Source organism: Ctenopharyngodon idella, chromosome 16, assembly GCF_019924925.1.
Source record: "Ctenopharyngodon idella isolate HZGC_01 chromosome 16, HZGC01, whole genome shotgun sequence".
NCBI lineage: Eukaryota > Metazoa > Chordata > Actinopteri > Cypriniformes > Xenocyprididae > Ctenopharyngodon > Ctenopharyngodon idella.
In genome coordinates this window covers 25,833,842-25,850,797 of record NC_067235.1, presented here as the reverse complement: position 1 = coordinate 25,850,797, position 16,956 = coordinate 25,833,842, and the positions used below count along the sequence as shown (strand labels likewise).

The 16,956-nt window shown below is 36.1% G+C and overlaps 1 protein-coding gene and 1 long non-coding RNA gene across 2 annotated transcripts; both read left to right on the top strand.

Annotated features, from left to right (window-relative positions):
* The first annotated feature begins 2,343 nt into the window (after nt 1-2,343).
* LOC127497436 (NF-kappa-B inhibitor delta) lies at nt 2,344-15,898 on the top strand. The gene is made up of 12 exons (XM_051865893.1): nt 2,344-2,571; nt 6,280-6,416; nt 6,504-6,534; nt 6,629-6,852; nt 6,975-7,207; nt 8,393-8,498; nt 9,456-9,602; nt 9,675-9,726; nt 9,825-9,997; nt 11,195-11,311; nt 14,012-14,176; nt 14,357-15,898. Exons 1-12 carry the CDS (start codon nt 2,556-2,558, stop codon nt 14,426-14,428), a joined length of 1,473 nt encoding a protein of 490 aa, XP_051721853.1. The 5' UTR covers nt 2,344-2,555; the 3' UTR covers nt 14,429-15,898.
* LOC127497437 (uncharacterized) lies at nt 2,578-5,346 on the top strand. Its single transcript, XR_007925544.1, has 2 exons — nt 2,578-4,935; nt 5,034-5,346. It is a non-coding gene; the product is annotated as an uncharacterized LOC127497437 (long non-coding RNA).
* Nucleotides 15,899-16,956: the final 1,058 nt, after the last annotated feature.

Here is a 16,956-nt window from a genome sequence, read left to right as displayed (position 1 = left end):
TTAGTTTAATTAGGACATTTAAGTAGCTTTTATAAACATACCTTAGAAAAAAAAAAACATTACTGGTGTGCATCTTGAGACAAAACAATGGCACTGACATATTTTAAGATATGCCAGTGCAAGTTGCTTTCAGTTAAAACAGCTTAAACATGCATTTTAGACTGGGAATAGGCTTAAACCTCGTCTGTGAAACCAGGGGATAAAGTCACAAAAGATCTGGCACTTACATGTGAAATAAACATCAACAAGAATATGATTAATGATTTATATGGTTTATCTGCATATTCTATGATTTGTGTTTCAGTTGAATATACACTGCCTGGCCCAAAAAAAAAAAAAAAAAAAGTTTGGATTAAAATAGACAAATGTTTATGACAAGTCTATGATTGGATCATTATTGCAGTAATTATTATGTTTCTAGCATGTTATATGTTTGGCAACAGTTCTTCTAACCCTAATTGATGGAGTGTGTAGCTTTTCATTTCTTCAGCAACCATGTAGGAAGACACATAATGGTCATATTCCAGGATGACAATGACAAAATGCTTGACTCTTGCATTGTCAAAACAAGATCTTGACCAAAAACTGATGCATCTCTTGATGGAAATAAATGTTGTGATGTTATTTCCATCAAGAGACGCATCGATTTTGATCTTGTATTGACAATGCAAGAGGTGAGCACTCTGTAAAGTCTACTCCAGCACATCCCAAAGACTTACACTGAGGTTAAGGTTAGGACTCAGAGGTGCCAGTTCATGTGTGAAAATGATTCTTCATGCTTCCTCCCAACCATTCCTTCACAATTTGAGCCTGATTAATCTTGACACTGTCATACTGGTATATGGCCATGAAGTATCTTCCTACATGGTTGTTGAAGAAATGAAAAGCTACACACTCCATCAATTAGGGTTAGAAGAACTGTAAACATAACATGCTAGACAAATAATAATCACAGCAATAATGATCCAGTCATTGACTCTTAAATATTTGCCTATTTAAATCCAAACAGCAACTTTTTTTGGCCAGACAGTGTATTATTATATAATCAATTTAAAATGTTGAATTTAGAACATTATGCCTATTTTCAATTCACATATTTACTTAAAAGACTTGTTAGACTTTCTGTATACATATTCAACAGTGCATTCTTTTTAAATTTTAATTTTTTTGTAGATGAAGTAATGAAATTTTGTTTATGCCACATTATGGTGCACCTAAATTCAATTCTTTCAAGGCATGTATGTATATAATATATTTGGTCACTAGATGGGGCAATTTTCCATGAAGACAGAAGTTGTTTACTCTATTCACATCCCAGCAGACACTGCCTCAGACTAAATATAGCCTACTTGAATTCCAGTCCTATTTTAGAAAAAAAAAGAAACTAAAGAATTGAGCTGTTATAGCCATAATGCCATGATGTTGTTTACTTATAGGGCCCACAGTGGAGGCGCTCTCAATCTTGCTCTTGAAGATCTACAGCTGTTTCACAGGTTAGTCAAACTACATATAGGCCTGCTAATACAGGAAAAGCGAATAAGAGTGCTTTTCTCATTAACCCCAAATAACAGTAAGGCCACTATAAAGTGCACAGCAGTTGAGCTGCTTAAATATTTAAAGTTCTCCACTTTTTATGCAGCTGGGGGGAGGAGTGGGTGGAGGAGGAGTGAAGAAACAGAAGACAGTTTTGGCGTTGTGGTGAGAATGGAGGAAATGGACATGATGGTTAATTTCTGAGGCAAATTAGTAGATCAAAGTTGATGTGGTGGAAAAGGAAGTGCCTTTAAGGTAGTCTAACAAAACTAACTTTTTAATATAGAACTGTCTATATTTCTATATTAAATGAATGTTAATTCAGTTAATATATTAATTATATTTCTTAAAAGCAACAGAAACTATTTCAACAGAAGAACCCACAACAATGACTTCTTGTATGATGAAGCTGAAACCTATTTTCAAATTATAAATCAGTAATTTTGATTCTTGACATCAAATAATAAAATAGGCCTATAGCTAGATACTATATTTAATACATAATTACATTTAATAAATGTATTAATACTTAAACATTATGAGGATGTATATATTAAAGGTGCTATTATTTTAGTAGGCTACTAAATAGAAATTTGTAGAAAATTATGTTGAATGTTTTTCAAAAAATGTATGAAATCCACATGAAACAAACATGACATTTCTAAAAACAAAACTAAATTTTTAAAAGATTTCTCCATTGTATCGTCTAGCACGTCCTTATATGTCACTGACACTATATGCAAAGAAAGAAACCCCTACTGCTTCTGTCAGGCTCAAACCGATCCACCTTCAACCAATGTGCTCTAGTGTTTGACTGCTACCGTAGAGGGCGGAGCTACAGAGATGGGCGAGCCGAAAAAAACGTGCTTTCTGTATACATACTAGTGGAACGTGCCGAAGCCAGTTAATAACAGGCAGTGACTCGAGGAGTTGACATTTATCAGAGGCTGCTCTGCGACTGACATCATTCATTTCACCTGGCGTGGGAGCCGAGAATCAAAGACAGCAAAAGGGATTCTGACATGCACTTTCAGAAATGTGAGTACGACGACTTTTTTATTTATAGCCTATTTTTATTTACAAGATGTAGGCCTATACAGTAGAAAGAAATGGAGAATATAAGATTAATGTTTTTTGATATGAGACAACAAGTAGCCTATGACAGGAGACAGGTGTGTTAGGTGTTCGGGCTACTATATTAGACCCAAAAAATGAAACATTGACATAAGTCATTTAACAAAATACACATAGGCTTTTAAATATAACTATTTTGCTGAAAACAACGTATGGGATACTACTTTTTCTTTTGCTGTTTATATGATTTCTTTTATGACGTAAGTTCAGTGATGTATGACCGTTCAAAAATAGACTTAACTCATTTGAATAAAGGATCCCCCAACAACATAGATACTGTCAGTCATTGAGTTCATTTTTACAGCTTTTTGGACAAACCCCTTGATAAATTACTCCTCCCTTTTAGACTTTCAGTTCCCGTTTTTAATGGGTGTGGGTCTCATTTTTTACAAAGAAAACCTTGTGAAAAATACAGCGAAAAGAAAACTGTCAACTATAACGGAAGAATTTTTACTACTGGAACAAATATATCTCGTGGAATAAAACAAGTATCTAGAAATAAACTGCAACCTAAGACTTTTTAATGAGTAAATATATTTACTGTGTCTGTAGTGAGAGGGGAGTGAGCCGCGGAATCCCCGCGAGGACACCCGCGCCGCGTGACTCATTGGCCAGGGATTTCCGTCTTTGAAATTACGAGACAGAGGTGCGAGGGTATCCCAGCAGCTAATGCCCACCCGTTCGGACATTTTAAGCATGAAACTCAATCTTGTGTAACTTAGAGTAGCCGTGTGACCTTTGAAACTGTTGCGGCTGATAACTAAAGCAATGTTATTTTTTACATAGGCTAGCTACAGTAAAAAAATAAGTATCAAGTGTTACGTCATACCAGCGTCTGTCAAACGTCGATATAACATTCCCTCATTAAACTCATAACTTAAGCTAGTTTAGGATTCTAAACCAATTATGTCTAAATTATGTCATTAATGGCAGCTACAACAAAGAGAACTGTTGTTGTTACAACATACCCCACTACTTATTTATGTACTTTTGTTTATTAAAAATCAATCAGGGTCAAATCCTATGAACACTACTTTTAAATCAAATAAAATTAGAAAAAATATAAAAATTCATGAAACATAATTTAAAAAAAAAAAACAACAACTGTGTTTGTGTTAATCAACTTTAGACCTATACTGTACTATTTGTGTGTCCAGTATGTAAATGCTTTATAAATACAAGGGTAATGGTCATGTATAATAATGATTTCACCCCTGTAGCTCATTTCTGATTGGTTAAGCTAAACCCACCCTGTGTTAAACCATATATAACCGTCAAAATCAACATTTTTTAAACTCCATTATTGTTTTAACTCCTTCAATATTTGACCATATTTAATTTTTTTTTTAAGCTTTCACTTAATGTAGCACTTTAGTATCTGATTTTTTTTTTTTTTTTTTTTTTTTTTTTTTTTGTATTTCTTTAATTTGAGTCGGTTATATGCATTTTGAGACAGTGAGCTTTAAAAAGTAACAGGCTGAGAAGTGGAGTAATTAAAATGAACTGGAATAGAGAACAAGAAAAAAAAAAGAGGAGAGATAAGAAAAGGAATGATCCTCTCGAGGTTATGCCCAGTGGAATTTCCATGCTGATTAAACCAAAGCAACCTTCCTCTTTTGAATCCCCTTCCCCATAAGAATTACTTAATGTTTTGGTGAAACCAGTTACTTTTCCTGTAAAGGAATACCTTACAGAAAGAGACAAAAAAAGCAGTTCTTGTGTCTAAGCTATATATAGATGAATCGACTGAAACACTAATATGAGTTATATAGGCAAAACTATTACATCATGGAGCTACATAATATACTCTGATTAGCTCATAAAAGATAATAAAATAATTTAGAGGTGTTTCTCTCACACTTCCTTGTGGGAAAGAAATATCTGTGAGTGAAGCAGTAATTTGATTAATATTTATATTAGATCTTCCTTGTTTATTCCTGGTGGCTAGATGAAGTATTGCAGCTTAACTGTGATCTATACAGCTGATTTCAGCTCAGTACCGCTACTCAGTGCGACATCTGGTAGGCATCAAATCTGACTCTAAATCAGTACCTAAGCATCTATTCAGACACCTCTGATGGGGCCCCTCTAAAGGATGTACGTCACAGCAGGAAGATGTGGTTTGCCACGAAGAGCGTAACGGAGAAAGGAAATAGTTACAGAGAATGTGCTGTGAGAACCTTCTCCATAGACGCAGGGTTTCTGATAAAGAAGACAGGTAGACGTGACCTCACTACCTCTTTTCCAAATGGAATACCTTCCTCACGGGTGAGAGGATGAGCATTATGCTCCTTCGGTGGAAATGTCTTTCTTATCTCACGTTTGGGGTCAAAAGACTGAAGAAACTTTCCTTCTCTTTGCTCTAGAATACGTAACTGAAGCCCACTGGAAACCTCCGATATTTGCATTTGCTGTCTTTTTCAGTTTCTTTTAGTGACTAACACAAAGAAAACACATTTTTATGTCATACCAGCACCTGCTATTAAAAACGGCCCTGGGGAAATCACATTACTGTAGAAATGTTACTTGAAATTACAACAACAACAATAAATGTGCATCCAGCAAGATGTACATGTTTTACTTGCTTTGACTGCTTGAACAAATCTATTAAATTTACAGTGACATTTTAAAACAATTTAACTATTTAATAGAACGATCAAAAAATACCAAAAAAAATAACTAAAAATATTTAGCATTTATTTTCATTCTGATGTATAAATATAATTATTAGGATAATATTGTCACTGCTTCTAGTTAATAAAGTTCCACCACTTTATTATTGTAAAATAAATTACATACTTTAAAAAATCTTCATAAAGTAAATGAACTTGATAGTGGGAAAGGGTGGACTCTTGATAAATGGATATCAATTTAGATATTTAAAGAGACTACCGTTCAAATGTTTGGGGTCGGCAAGTTTTTTAAAATATTTTTGAAAGCAGTCTCTTATGCACGAGGAATTTATTTGATCAAAAATACAGTAAAATAGTACTTTTGTAAAATATTATTACAATTTAAAATAACTGTTTTCTATTGTGTTATATTTTAATTTATTCTTGTGATGGTAAAGCTGAATTTTCAGCAGCAATTATGCAAAGGTGTAAAGAGTACCTGAAAACACACTTGAGTAAAAATACAGATACCTTACAGCAAAAAAAAATGACTCCGTTACAACTTACAAGTCACCAGCTCCAATACGACTTGAGTAAAAGTCTTAGAGTATCTGATTTAACAGTATTTAACTATTTTACTCATACTGAATGTAGGCTCAAAGATCAAAATAGTCCTCAACACCTAAGAGACATGCCAATGAAAAAACAAGAAATTTGTGATTTGTGAGGAGAGCAATCACATTTATTTTCTAAAGTAAAAATAAAACTGAACACCTCAAAATTGCAATAAATCAAGGTCGACACAACAGCCTCTCAAACGTCTACGAACACTCAAAGCTCAGTTAAGCTCAAGTGCTCAAAAAGGGCGTAAGTAAACCGATATCCTTCAAAAAGGTCTCTTCAATATGAAAGATAAATAAAATAATATTAAGTACCTGGTTTTGGCCTCATCACTGGCTAAAAGTTGCTAATTTCTTTGCCAATATTCCTGTGTCCACAGCACCGAAGGAAAAGGCGTGTTACCCTCTGCCCACAGTGAAGAAACTCCTGGAGCAGAAGAGAAAGAGAGAGACCTCCTCAGCACCCCCCTCCTGCTCTACAGCATCGTATACTGCTGGTGGTGCTGCATCTGTCCCAGTGAGTCAAAACTATTATATCTCTAAGTATGAATGTCATGAGGCTCATATAAATGGCTTTAATCATCCTTCAAAATGTTTCCAACAGGTGTTGGCATCAGTACATTCTCCCACTGCCGGTGAGTCTGACCATCTCTGCTAAATGAGGATTTTGCTTATAAAATGGCACTTCAATGACATTGAAATTCTAAAGATCTTCCCTTACCTTTGCAGGAACCAGTGCAAGCTACACAGACATGGCCGCAGTTAGATATGACCGATGGGATGTTCCCAGCATTCATCAGGCACATTCCTCCCTACAGCAGTGCAACCCTTTCTCATTCATGCCCAGTTCCTCCGCCACACAAAACTTTACCCAGACTGGACAGACGCTTGCTGCTGGCTACAGTCCTCAGCAGATGCCAGACTGCCAGGACGCCCAGACAACACAGCAATATGTAAGAGCTCTATAAGTATTTCAGGTAGCATAATAAAATTGAAGGCTTACAAAATCATGTTAATTTGGTTCATTATGGATTAAAAAATATATATATTTTTTTTTCATTTTCATTTCTTACAGTCTATAACAGAGTGCCCTGTAACTGCAGCCGGGACTGATATGACTGGGACAGTCCCCATTCAGAGCTCCGGCTTGTGTTGGCCATCTGAATCCAGAGCAGAGGATCACACAAGCCAATACGTTCTCCAAGATTTCAGGCCCCAAATGGATATGGTGAAGCTGCAGGAGGCTCGAGTCTTCCTGCAGAATATGGATTACAGTAGAACCACCTGGCAGGATGATGATGGGGACACGTAAGTCAAAGGAACATTTTCTGAATGTTGTTTAGGGTGGAGATTTACTACCACAGATGCAGTAACAGGGTTTCATTTTAAAGAATGACCTGTAGTTGTAGTTTTAAGCAGCCTAGGACTTCAAATGAGTACTCTACTGTTCAAAATTAATATACTACTGTACACTACTGTTATTTGATTAAATGCTGTTATGCTCACCAAGGCTGCAAAAATACAGTAAAAACAGTGATATTGTAACATATTACTACAATTTACAATAACTGTTTTAACTATTTTAATACATTTTAAAACGTAATTTATTCATGATGGCAAGAGCTTTGGTGCTAAAGAAACATTTGTCTTTTTTATCAATGTTGAAAACAGTTGTGGTCCTTAATATTTTTGTGCAAACGTGATACATTTTTTAAGGATTTCTTGATTAACTAAATTCAAGCATTTATTTAAAATCAATCTTTTGTAACATTGTAAGAGTCTTTACTCTCACTTTTGATCAATTGAGTGCATCCTTGCTGAACAAAAGTATTTCTTTCAAAAACTAAAAAAAAAAAATCTTGCTGACTCCAAACTTTTGAACGGTAGTGTATATAAGCTCTTCTTATAAATTTAGGGGGGTTTCTCCTCAAGAAAATGGGTCAATGATTAAAATTTTAAAAAATTAAAGCTCTTTGATGCTTATTCGAAAAGGTTTTGTCACAGGTTGTGCAGCATGTGGTGTGACTGCCCAAAAACATGATATTTATGAATGAATAATTCTATATATTCTATAATTCTAATATTTCTACAAAAGTGTTTTTAACCCTTTTGAAAATAAATGATTAATATGTGTACACAGAAAATTTTTTACTAAAATTTTAGAAATATTAAATTTAAACTTTTTATTTTTTTTTGGTTTAACCATATTAAACCAACATAAATATAAGGAGGTGACAATTTTGTATGCCAAATAACATTTGCAGTTTTATTTAGATACCTTCCAGTCGCATACTGTCGTTATGTAAATTGCTCAGTAATGTAACCACATTAGGTGTTACACCAGAGTGGTCTTCTAAGGCCTTGTTTCTCACCTAATGAAACCATAGTGTAAGTGTAAGTCCTATCGGAAAGTGACTAACTGAAAACAGAAAGGTTGTTATAGAGCTCTGCACTGTAAATTAAAACTGAAACTTTGTTCTTCCTCTCTTTTAGGATTTTACATATCTACACTGCGAAAGGCCTGAGGGAATATGCTTTTGCTGCTGCGGAGAAACTCCGTGGACTGGGGAAGTTGGACTCTAAAGAACACAAGGGCAAGGTTAATATCACAAAAAATACTGTTAAAGGGCCTCTATTATGCTTTTTCAGATATTATTCAGATATTCATGTAGTGTGTAATATAGCTGTTTGTGAATGTAAAAGGTCTGCAAAATTTCAAAGATCAAAGTGCACCATAAATAGAGTAGTTTTCTCTTAAAAGAAAGAAAGGATTGTGAACTGCCTGAAACAATTTGTCAGTAATTCCAGTCTTACTTCCTAAAAGGACCTACGTAGGTTTGTAACAAATTTGCATAATGCCAGCCTATGGTCTTCACTGGCAGGCCACAAATAACGTCCGATTTAACCCGCACTCTAACACTGTAGTTTTAACTGATGCCTGGAAGTGTTTGGTTTGTGTTGTCGACATGTTAAAGGGATAGTTCACCCAAAAATGAAAATTCTGTCACCATTTACTCCTCCTCAAGTTGTTCCAAACCTGTACAAAGAAATTTATACAGGTTTCGAACAACTTGAGGGGGAGTAAATGATGACAGAATTTTCATTTTTGGGTGAACTATCCCTTTAAGAATACATTGTTTTCTGAGATGCGAAAGAAAATCCACTTTGCCTATATATCTAAAGAATGAGAATGATACGGTAAAACCGACGCTATCATTTAAGTTTGTATCAGTGTGTATATCAGAGCTTTGGAAGCCTCCAGAGCTGAAATTCAGATATGGTAATGGTCGCTTCGTTTCCGACACACACTGTAAGCAGTAAACCAATCACACCAGACTGGGCCATCTGACCAATCAGAGCAGAAAAGACTTTATCAAACCATTTCAGACACTTTTAGATGATGCTGACAATGTATATTATGAGAAAATAAAATTGTTTTGTGACCTTGGATGCATGTAAACCTATTGTAGGAGACCTCTAAAACAAATTCATAATACCCCAGGGAATTGTTTTATTATTAATGCACTCACTGACTTTTTGTTCCTTTGTATCCAAGACTGCTTTGCTGGTGGCCGTAACTGCTAATCAGCCAGATATAGTCCAGGATCTACTCTATCTTGGTGCAGACATCGGCATCTGTGATGTCAACGGTCAAACTGCGCTCCACCTGGCTGCCACCTATGGGTTCCCCCGTGTCATGGAGGTGAGAGACCACCCATATGCCAAACCATTCAAAATAACAAAATCATCCAACTAAACTTCTATGATTTAATAGGTTATTCTCTTTGCTGGACTGCGAGTGGACCTGGAAGCTCGTAATTTTGAAGGTATAAACCTTTACCTAGTGCTCTATTAAGCGTCATAATTATAGTATCATCTGAGGAAACAATAATATACAGCTCTTGCTTCTGCCTGCTATCTTTAGGCCTGACTCCTCTGCACTGTGCAGTGATCTCTCACTGTGCCACGATGAAGGCTATAAATGCCTCCTCCTCATCCTCAACATGGCTAGTCGATGGCAGTCTACAGACTCAAGCAGAAGATAAACTGACGTGTTTGCGGCATCTTATAAATGCTGGGGCTTCAGTTCTCAGTCAGGTACTCCATTTAATGGCTGTTTAATGTTTTATATTTCAGGACAGTTTTAATCCCAACGATAATGAAGTGATGTGTTAATTATTGCTAAAGGACTCTTTGGGGGAAAGTCAAATGGAGCAGAGACAACCATTAAATAATACATATTATGAAATATTAAGCATTACGCCTGGCCCATAATATCATGTCTAAAGTACCCTAATAAAGCCATTAAAATTTTTGTATCATATACACTATGTTCAAAAGTTTGGGGTTTGTAAGATTTCTTTTATGCCCACCAAGGCTGCATTTATTTGATCAAAAATACAGTAAAACAGTAATATTGTGAAATATTATTACAATTCAAAACAGACTTTTCTCTATTTTAATATATTTAAAATATAATTTATTCCTGTGATGGCAAAGCTGAATTTTCAGTAATCATTACTCCAGTCTTCAACATCACAGGATCCTTCAGAAATCATTCTAATATGCTGATTTGGTTCTCAAGAAATGTTTCTTATTATCAATGTTAAAAAGAATTGTGCTGCTTAATATTTTTGTGGAAAGTGCGATACCTTTTTCAAGATTCTTTGATGAATAGAAAGCTCAAAAAAACAGCATTTATTTGAAGTAGAAATCTTGTCTTATGTCACTTTGATCAATTGAATGCATCATTGCTGAATAAAAGTATTAATTTATTAAATATCTTAATGATCGAAAACTCTTGAATGGAAGAGTGTATAAAACATCACATTCTCCTAATTTAATTTCTAATTCTACATAATGTGGAAGGGACAATGAAACAATTTTGCTGAATTGTAACTTATTTAGCTTGTGCTTATTTGCTATTTTATAATAATAAATATTTTTAAATAAATGTTATTTTTTCACAAGAATTACTTTGAAATCAAAATATAATTGGTGGAGACCTGTTGATCCATTTTTTTTCCCACGGTAGGCCACATGCAACAGCAAACATACAAATCAGATACTGACATTTACAAATTATGGTAAATATTTCCATCGGATAGGCAAAGAAAAGATATTTCCCAAATGTTCCTTTCTGACAGACAGACAAACAATTGATTTTGTCATTGTTCCATATAGAGCGGTTTCGTTCTGAGAATGCCGCCAAAAGGAGGAAATCATTCATGCCACGTTAGCTTTGATGTTGCTTTAGTTTCACTTTGTTGACTAGAATGCCTCTGTCTTTTTCAGGAAATCAAAAGCAACAAGACAGTTCTTCACCTGGCAGTGAAGGAGGGGAATATCCATCTCGTGCGCTTCCTCCTGAGCCTCCAACTCTCCAATATACAGGCGTTCATCAACATGAAAGTGAGAAACATATGATGACGTTATTGTAGGCTGTTTACTTTCATATACCTACGAAATCATACTTGGGTAATATCACGCTCGCCTCTTATCGCAGGTAATCGCAGCCACGGTGAAATTTAGACCAACAGAACTATTGTTTGAAGACGTGTCACTCGTATTATTATGAATGGGAGAAAGTGCAATGCGCAATATGGTGGAATAAGTCCCGCCTTCTAAATAAGAGCCAATCGCCGATTGGTAAAGTCATCGCGTCACTGCAGCGGCCGTTAGAAGCTCCGGTTTCTATAGAAACAGTCAGACGCGCGCCTCCGAAATGAGGCACAAGAGACGCGCATTTAGGACTGCGCATGCGCATTAGGTTGATCCAGCCTGAAAAATACCATTTTTTAAACAAAATTTATGAGACAGTTGTTGTCAGATTTCATTGGTGATTTCAAATATGAAATTTAATTGAAAGCTTGGCATACAGCTTTAGAGAATTTGATGTTTCCCCATTCAAAGAGAAAGGAGCTGCACTTGGATGCCCGAGAGGCGTTTCAAAGATGGCTGCCAAGTGAAATGACTTGTCTTAAAGGGACTTTGATTACATGTTCAGTCTGTAGTGTTTCATCTAAAGGCGTTTTGACAATGGTGTCTTCTGTACGCGGAAAACTCAAAGGAAAAACTTATCCGTTTTAAGCATATTGTTGTCATGTAAACATACCTACGCTAAGTCTGAGCAACAAGCTGTAGCGACGTTTCGTTACTAAATGAATTCATTTTTGATCGAATCGGTAAATTGAATGAATTGAATCAGTAATGAACCTATAAAGAAATTCACCTGATTTGTTCCTGAATGAATCAGAGTTTTTAACTAATCAGTTGCATGAATGACTCAATGACCCACTAATAATTAGGCTACAGTAATTTGTTGTTCCTGAATGATTACGTGTTTATGAATGAATCGTTTGAATGATTCACTGAATCAGTCTTAAAAAAACAAAAAACACCTGTTTCATTCCTAAATGAATCAGAGGGGGGTTTTTTTTGTTTGTTTGTTTTTTTTACAAATCAGTTGAGTGAAGGACCCAGTTACCCACTCACACAGTATAGTTCCTGTATGATTTCGTGTTTTTGGATGAATCAATGGAATGCTTCACTGAATCACTTATAAAAACAACCACTTGTTGCTTTCCTTAATGATTCAGAGGTTTTTTAACGAATCAGTTGAGTGAACGCCCAAGTGACTCACTTATAAATACTTAATTTGTTTAGTTCCTGAATGATTCCGTGTTTTTAACAGCCACTTTTGCATTCCTGAAAGAATTAGTATGTTTGAAGGAATCAGTTGAATGGATGGATGATTCGGGGCAATGTAGTGGCTCAGTGGGTAGCACTGTTTCCTCACAACAAGAAGGTCCTTGCTTATTAGAGCCCCAGCTGAGCTGTGTGGAGTTTGCATCCCTATTGAAAAAACCAGCATCTGCTGGTCAGGTATGTTTTGAAGCATGGCAGCTGGTTTATGCTGGTCCTTAGTTGGTCATGAGCTGGTTTGAGCTGTTCATAAGCTGGTCCTGAGCTGGAGCTTGTTGCTTAGGACCAACTAAGGATCAGTTCAAACCAGCTGCCATGCTTCAAAACATACCTAAACAGCATGCTTGTTTTTTCAACAAGGATGTTCTCCCTGTTTTCTCTAGGGCTTTTCACACTGCTCTTAATCCTGGGTTATCATCATTCTAAACACCGCTTTTAACCCAGGGTAAAGGAACGTTTCACACTTGTAATTTAGAAACGGGGTTAGCACCGCTTTTTACCCAGGGTTATGAAACCCTGCTCTTGCATTGCGGTGCCAAACTTACAGTACAGTGTGAATCGATGCTGTGTTAGAATGTTAGAAGCTTAGCAACAGAAAACCAATCATGTACTCATATTTGCCTGCTTTGGACAGTCATGGATACACTGCGCATTATATATAAAAAGTAAATTCAGCATTTGAGAGGGAAAATGTCAAACGCTGACAGAAAAAGTGACAATTTGAGTGAAGAAGAGACCTTTTCATTCTTATCTTTATAGTCCAAAATGTCCATTCAGTATAAACTCGATAGTACAGTCGGAAATACAAGGATGAGCAGTGCTAGAGCTATGTAAACAGGTTGTGTGCTGCGTTTATCCAATCAATGACTCCGACACCGCAAATATGCAAATAAGAATGTTAACCCAGGGTTTAGGAATGTACAATGTGAAACGTCAGCTTATGAATATTCAGGATTAATTGTTAACTCCGGGTAAATTATGAGCAGTGTGAAACGTGAACCAAGATAACCCGGGATTCTGTTTACCCGGGGTTTATAATGACCCAGGGTTAACTATCTCAAGTGTGAAAAGTTCTACTGGGTGCTTCGGTTTCACCCACAGTCCATACGCGGTGTGATTCTCAGTGCTGGGTTGCGTCAGGAAGGGATCCTGCGTAAAAACCTGCTGGGGCGACCCCTAACAGGACACCTGTAGTAACTGTAACCTGCAGAAAGAGTCACTGAAAAATAACTACTAACAGCCTGTCTGGAACACACAAACAAAATTCATGGACTGGAACTAAATGCTGTATAATGTGATTTAATCGTCACTACATTTATCCCATACTCTAATGAACTCTAGGACATATAAACTTAAAGCAGACAACAGTGTGACATCTTTATCTATATAATGTTTGTCTCCTCTTAGGCTCACGGACATACCGCCCTACACATGGCCGCAGGGCTGCACGGAAACCCTTATCAGGAAGAACTGATCCGGCTGCTGCTGAATCGTGGTGCTGATCCCAGCATCCGCAACCTGGAGAACGACCAGCCCGCTCATTTACTGCAGAGCGGAGACAAAGGAGAGAAAGTGAGAGGCTTTTCTTTAATAACAACCAGTCTTGTGTGTACAGTGCCATGCAAACCATAAAAACCATTCTCTTGTACAGTTTGATCGTGGCTCTACTGTTTTTAATCAACATGGAATGAGAAGAACAGAATACACACTAGCTGACACCAATTTTCCCCTCTCGCTCTTTCTCTCCCTCAGCTCAAGCTCATCTTGAAGAAGAAAAGTGCCTCCTCTAGGCGACGTTTTACATCCTTACAGGACCAAGAGTGACTAGGACTGATCAGTCCAAGCGTTCCCCACTTTCTCCAATAGAGATCTAGATCAAATAACAGTACGCACAAAAACATCAGTCTTGATCAAGTCACCATCAAGATGTAGATAAGAACAATTATGGATTGACCTTTGTCAAATAATTATGACCAGAAAAAGCTTTTAAAATTAACCCAAAGACATTCTTCCTAGACTAGAATGAATCTAGATCATCCCTGGAGAAGGATGGGTTTATCTTCAGTATCCTTTTATGAGGATTTTCACTTATTGCATCATTTTAGTATGACAGTATATCTTGTTTGAAGGATCATTCATTGATTCTGTACCATAATGCTGCTTTCCAGTTTATTTAAATGCTGAACATCAGCATTTTACTATGTTCATGAATAGTGATTTCAATGAAATCATCATGAGGACTGTCAGTACCAGTCAAATTTCCACCTTCAATTATAAACCATATTGGTTTGCTTACATGATCTTAACCCACTGTATCAGTGGAATTTTTTTATATGTTTTTAGAAGTATTTATATGGCTTTTGGTTAGTGCGTGTTGCATATTATTCTCTGTGCTCTTGTTCATGTTACTTTCACTCAGGGGAAAGGTCAGTTATTTATTTCATTGTTTGATATGAATGACAGCAGTTCTCTATGTAATGCACTTTTCTCAGCAGCACACTTGATATCATAGTTGTCCTTACAGGAGATGTGTCATCTGACCGTGTATGTGAATGTTATTTTGATGAGTCATATACGAGGGGGTGAAATGTCAGGGGGTTCTGAGGTAAGAAGGTAGACCTTCAAGACCTTTCAGAATCAAGTCACAATCATTAATATGATTTAACAATGTTAATTCAGTGGAATAGTAAAGGTTTTTTTTTGTGTGTGGGGATCGTGTCCATCTTGTATCAAGATTTCAAATGTTGGAAGTTGTTGTTGTTGTTGAGTCAGAGACATACATGATTCACCGTGCTGAAGTACCTAGAGTCCCTCTGGAAATTCAAATGAGGGAAAACACACGCTAATGTCACTTTCTTGTAAAACAGAGAGGACTGTGGATTTATGAGAATTAGTATGAAAACAATTCCATCTAGTGAATTCATTTGCTCATTGTTTTAATAATTATCGCAAACACTTAATGAATTAAACCATCTGACAAAACCAAATTCTGAGAGTATATAAAGTAGCATTAAAATCAGCTTGATTGAATGTACAATGTTTTATTATATCATTTATGAAGAGTGATATCATTATGAAAAACATTTATAGTTATTCATGTATTGCAAATCATTAATGTTTTATTAATGTGTTTGTGTGTTTTGCATTATATGTCAACTGACCAAGCCAAACTAAGTAAAGCTGATCAAAGTAAAGACCAAGAATAAACCTCTGTAACTCAACTTTTATTGAGACAAATGTCTTTGGTATATGACTAATATTTGGATGAATAATAAAAACGCCTTTTCATATATAGTAACCGTGTCCAGCTCATCATTATGACTGCTGCTTAGTCATTCTCAATTACTTCATTTCAAAGCATAAGAAAAAAAACCTTCTGTAGTATAATGACTTCATAATGTAATTAATGTAATGAGTTCATAAGCATTCCTCCAAAAAAACATGCTGATCGAACAGAAGCACAGTGATCCATTATTCTACATGTTTTATGGATGCTTTTTCAATTATTAGTACATGAGACAAATACATTCAGTTGCAATTAAATCAGTTGCTTTTAGTAACACTTAGTTTGGGACTAAAGTATTACTGTCTAAAGTGCTTTGTTTACTGAAAAACAGTATACAAATATTCATGCTGTTACAATGGACATAAGATCATGTCTAACTCCAAGGTAAGGTTGCACCAGCCACTCGTAAGGTTTTACTTAAAGGAACACTCCACTTTTTTTGAAAATAGGCTCATTTTCCAACTCCCCCAGAGTTAAACAGTTGAGTTTTACCGTTTTCGAATCCATTCAGCCGATCTCCGGGTCTGGCGGTACCACTTTTAGCATAGCTTAGCATAGTTCATTGAATCTGATTAGACCGTTAGCATCTCGCTCAAAAACGACCAAAGAGTTTCGATATTTTTCCTGTTTAAAACTTGACTCTTATGTAGTTACATCGTGTACTAAGACCGACGGAAAATGAAAAGTTGCGATTTTCTAAGCCGATATGGCTAGGAACTATACTCTCATTCCGGCGTAATAATCAAGGAACTTTGCTGCCGTACCTAACGGTCTAATCAGATTCAATGAACTATGCTAAGCTATGCTAAAAGTGGTACCGCCAGACCCGGAGAACAGCTAAATGGATTCCAAAATGGTAAAACTCAACTGTTTAACTCTAGGGGAGTTGGAAAATGAGCCTATTTTCAAAAAAAGTGGAGTGTTCCTTTAAAGGGATAGTTCACCCAAAAATGAAAATTCTGTCATCATTTACTCCCCCTCAAGTAGTTCCAAACCTGTATAAATTTCTTTGTTCTGCTGAACACAAAGGAAGATATTTAGAAGAATGTCAGTAACCAAGCAGATC

Bases quoted from the DNA above. Each gene is read 5' to 3' on its own strand.
- LOC127497436 (XM_051865893.1), top strand. The intron at 6,535-6,628 runs GTGAGTCTGACC...TTACCTTTGCAG, and splicing joins AGTACATTCTCCCACTGCCG to GAACCAGTGCAAGCTACACA. The intron at 9,603-9,674 runs GTGAGAGACCAC...ATGATTTAATAG, and splicing joins GGTTCCCCCGTGTCATGGAG to GTTATTCTCTTTGCTGGACT.